This window comes from Chiloscyllium plagiosum, chromosome 20, assembly GCF_004010195.1.
Source record: "Chiloscyllium plagiosum isolate BGI_BamShark_2017 chromosome 20, ASM401019v2, whole genome shotgun sequence".
In the NCBI taxonomy this organism is placed as follows: Eukaryota; Metazoa; Chordata; class Chondrichthyes; order Orectolobiformes; family Hemiscylliidae; genus Chiloscyllium; species Chiloscyllium plagiosum.
In genome coordinates, this window is record NC_057729.1 from 60,947,079 (window position 1) to 60,951,319 (window position 4,241).

General features: G+C 43.7%; 1 protein-coding gene across 1 annotated transcript in view; it reads left to right on the top strand.

Annotated features, from left to right (window-relative positions):
* LOC122559890 overlaps positions 1–4,241 on the top strand; it is an 18,789-nt gene that overhangs the window by 9,805 nt on the left and 4,743 nt on the right. Inside the window, exons 2-3 of the mRNA XM_043709998.1 lie at positions 1,332–2,182; positions 2,263–2,811. Of these exons, the coding sequence (XP_043565933.1) occupies positions 1,332–2,182; positions 2,263–2,811 (1,400 nt within the window). The remainder of the gene's footprint in view (positions 1–1,331; positions 2,183–2,262; positions 2,812–4,241) is intronic.

The following is a 4,241-nucleotide window of genomic DNA, read 5'->3' on the forward strand; positions in this document are numbered from 1 at the left end:
GTCCGGAGGGGGGTCAGTGTCCCGGGGGGTGAGAGGGTCAGTGTCCGGAGGGGGGTCAGTGTCCGGAGGGGGGTGTGAGGGTCAGTGTCCTCAGTGGGGTCAGTGTCGGAGTGAGGTTATTTCTGGAATATGCTGACCTGAAGCAGTCCCTGTGAAGCCGAGCTCTGAGACTGAATACAGTAACACAGTGTGAGGCTGTTTAGGAAGCCTTGAGGAGGGTGGGCAGAGTGTGGAGTGAAGGGACAGTGGGATAACACGTGCAAAAGTGGGAAGTTATTCTGTCCAAAAGAATAGAAAAGCAGAACTTTTAAAATCACTTTCAAATATTTGCAGCGGGAGGAACTTGGTTGTATTTGCGGAAGGGATTCTTGCTTGATTGTATTTTAGATGGCTACAGAGATAGGGCTGGAGAGTAGGACTAGGCTGTGTTGCTCTTCTGACACAATGGTCAAATGGCCTCCTTCCATCCTGTAAAATTCTATGATTCAACAAAGAGTAAGTCAGAAGGCAATTGGCATATTGTCCTCTGTTATAAGGGGCTTAGAATATAAGATAATTGAATTCTTGCTACAATGCAGGGATTTGATGAGACCACATCTGGTTGTCTACATTTAAGGAAAGATAGACTTATATTGGAGATGGTCCAGCCGATTTTTACCAGGCTGGCCCTGTGCTGAGAGGCACAGGTAATATGGTCAATATTTTCTGGGTTTAGAAAAACAGTCCAGGGTGATCTCACAAAACGTATATGATTCTGAAGGGACTTGACACAGTATTTACTGAGAGGTTGTTCCTTATCTGGAGAGTCTGAATAGGTCACAGCCTCAGGATAAGGTCCTCAGAGATCGCGATGAGAAGAAATTAATTTTTAAAAGGGGCAGGTAGTTTCAGGTTCATTACCAGCAATTTACCTTCTGCAAACTAGAGAAGATTTTCAGTTGTTTATAATTAATTAATATAAACACTTATAGATTCTGAGTAAAAGGATTTAAATATGTACATACAGAGTTTTTGGTGTTAGTGTTACCTTATCCACCTAAAGAAAGAAATTTAACACAAATACAGTCAGTAATGTTACTGGGTGGCTGAACCTTCTAACGAAGCGAATTTAAAATGAGCCCCTGAAATCCAAAACCAGAAAAAAAGAGTCCTAGAAAATCTCAAGAGAAGCCCTCGGGGAAATCAAATCCTTGGTCTCTGTTGTGACAGATGTTTTCGGCAGATAAAATGGGTGTTATTTGGTTAATGTAGTTTGCCAGTTCACACAGCTACTACCCAACAAAACAGTCTAGCTCGAATTATTTTCAATTCATTTTAATTCTGTATTTCAGAGAATGGCAATAATTCCTCATCATGTGCCTCTTCTAAAAGGTCTGAACCATATGTTTATGTGTCTAAATCCTTGGCATCATGTGAGAAAACAACAAAATGCCACATTGATCTCAGGGATGGAGAACTGGGAGATGCAGAAGCCTGTAAACTTCAAAGTGTGATGGAGTGTCAATCTGAACTTGCACGTGGGGGTGATCCCCGGTACAACAGACCACATTGTCAGCAAGATGACCAAAAAGGGGTAGAATTATGCTTTCAAAATTGCAATAATCCCTGTAAATGTGGCATTCTTCCAGAAAGTCCTCTGTTCCCGGATCCACTGTTCACCGACACTCTAACTCCGGTCTCATGGAAGAACAGACCAAGAAAGAAATGTTGTTTTGATAGGTCCAATGTTAATGATATTGATGACCAGGAAACTGGCCCTCTCACAATATCACTGCCTGTGTGTAATCACCGACTATGCAGTGAGAGTCCTGGGTCAAATACATTTGGGAAATTATGTTCCCATCAAGAGTTGAACTGTCAAGAACAGTTGAGAATGAAGGTCCCCAGCCTGGTGGAAGTGCCATCAGAAATATTAAAGTCTCCATACAAAATGAAGGGAGGCTGCAATATTTTTGGCTTGGGTTTGTCAAAAGACAAGAAGGACCAGAGGAATTATAGGCACAAAAAACATGGAGAAACTAAATTCGATAGACAGGGAGATGACATCCATTTTCATGAAATGGATACAATTGGAACAACTTGCTTGTCTAAAAAAACATCTAATCTTTGCTCTGGTGAAGACAATTTGTGTAAGTCCTGCATGAAAAGTAGGAAAAGAGAAGATAGAAACAGTCTTTGTCAGGTAAGTGAAATCCCTAATAATCCCAATGGTATTCTGTTGGCTAATATGTATGGAAATTAAGAGAGAAATGTTGTCTGCAGAGATCAGCAAGATGTGGGTTTGATCAAAGGGATGGATGTGTCTCCAGTACTGGCACTGAGAAGTCTTGTGCAAAAGCAGCTCCCCATAAGACTGCAGTTGGGAAATCATGCTTTCTCCAAGAGCAGGCAATGCTGTGTACATATTGTGGAATCCGAATGTGTGATCAGGCTTCCTTCCCCAGGGAGGACACATCTTGGCTCAATGCAGCTTCGCGACGCAGAATCATTGAATCGTCATACCCAGGAAAGAAACAGTGCCCCAGGAAAGACAATTCCTGGCACTGCAGCTCAAGTACTCCGTGCTGGAGAAGAGAAACGTGCAGAGACAGATGTCTACATCAGAGCAACGGAGGAGATGGATATCAAAGGCAAACTGGTGATGTCTATGTCTACGAAATTGATGATGTTGGAACCTCCTGTTTATATTATAAACCAAGTCCAAGCTTGTGCAACTTAAGAGAAAGCAACATGGTCTCCTCAGATGATGATGGCAAGTCTTTGTATGAGTTGCACAAGGAAACTTGTAAAGGTGGAGTGCTCCATTCTAAGGTAAGAGAAACCCAGAATAATTCTCATCACTGTTCCCATTGGTCAATGTTGTGTGTTCAATGGGTTGACGTCAGGTAAAGCCTCAGATCCAAATTTGATTGGTCATTGAGTTAGGTCTAACTCCGGACTCTGAGCTCCTGTGTATTTGAACGTGTGTACCTATGAATGTGATTGACAACGTAGCTGTGGGTTTATCTGACTACCTATTATGTTTGAGAGAATATACATGTGTGAGCATAAATGTGATTTCCAGGATTATATTCCAGTGATACTAAAAGAACAGCATTATATTTCCAAGTCGGGATGGTGAGTGGTTTGGTGGGGAACTTGCAGGGAGTGGTATTCCCATGTATCTGCTGTCTTTGTCCTTCTAGTTGGAAGTGTTCATGGGTTTGGAAGGTACTATCTAAGGAACTTGCAGTGCATCTTAGAAATAGTAAAATAGGAGCAGGATTAGGCCATTCATCCCTTCAAGTCTGCTTCCCCATTCAATAAGATCATGACCTATCATCCAAGTGAGTATCCTATTCCCACTTTCCCTTTCATACCCTTTGATCCTTTTAGCTCCGTGGGCGGCACGGTGGCACAGTGGTTAGCACTGCTGCCTCACAGCGCCAGAGACCCGGGTTCAATTCCCACCTCAGGCGACTGACTGTGTGGAGTTTGCACGTTCTCCCCGTGTCTGCGTGGGTTTCCTCCGGGTGCTCCGGTTTCCTCCCACAGTCCAAAGATGTGCAGGTCAGGTGAATTGGCCATGCTAAATTGCCCGGAGTGTTAGGTAAGGGGAAAATGTAGGGGTATTGGGTGGGTTACGCTTCGGCGGGTCAGTGTGGACTTGTTGGGCCGAAGGGCCTGTTTCCACACTGTAAGTAATCTAATCTTAAAAAAAACTATAATTCCTTCTTGAAAACATTCAATGTTTTGGCTCAACTGCTTTCTGTGGCAGAGAATTCCATAGGCTCCCCACTCTCTGGGTGAAGACAATTTTCATTTCAGTCCTAAATGGCCTGCCCGTATCCTTAGACTGTGACCCCAAGTTCAGGACTCCCCCGGTTCATAGAGTCATAGAAATGTACATCATGGAAGCAGACCCTTCGGTCCAACACGTCCATGCCGACCAGATATCCCAACCCAAACTAGTCCCACCTGCCAGCACCCGGCCCATATCCCTCCAAACCCTTCCTATTCATATACCCATCCAAATGCCTCTTAAATGTTGCAATTGTACCAGCCTCCACCACATCCTCTGGCAGCTCATTCCATACACATACCACTCTCTGCGTGAAAAAGTTGCCTCTTCGGTCTCTTTTATCTCTTTCCCCTCTCACCCTAAAACTATGCCCTCTAGTTCTGGACTCCCCGACCCCAGGGAAAAGACTTTGTCTATTTATCCTATCCATGCCCCTCATAACTTTGTAAACCTCTATAAG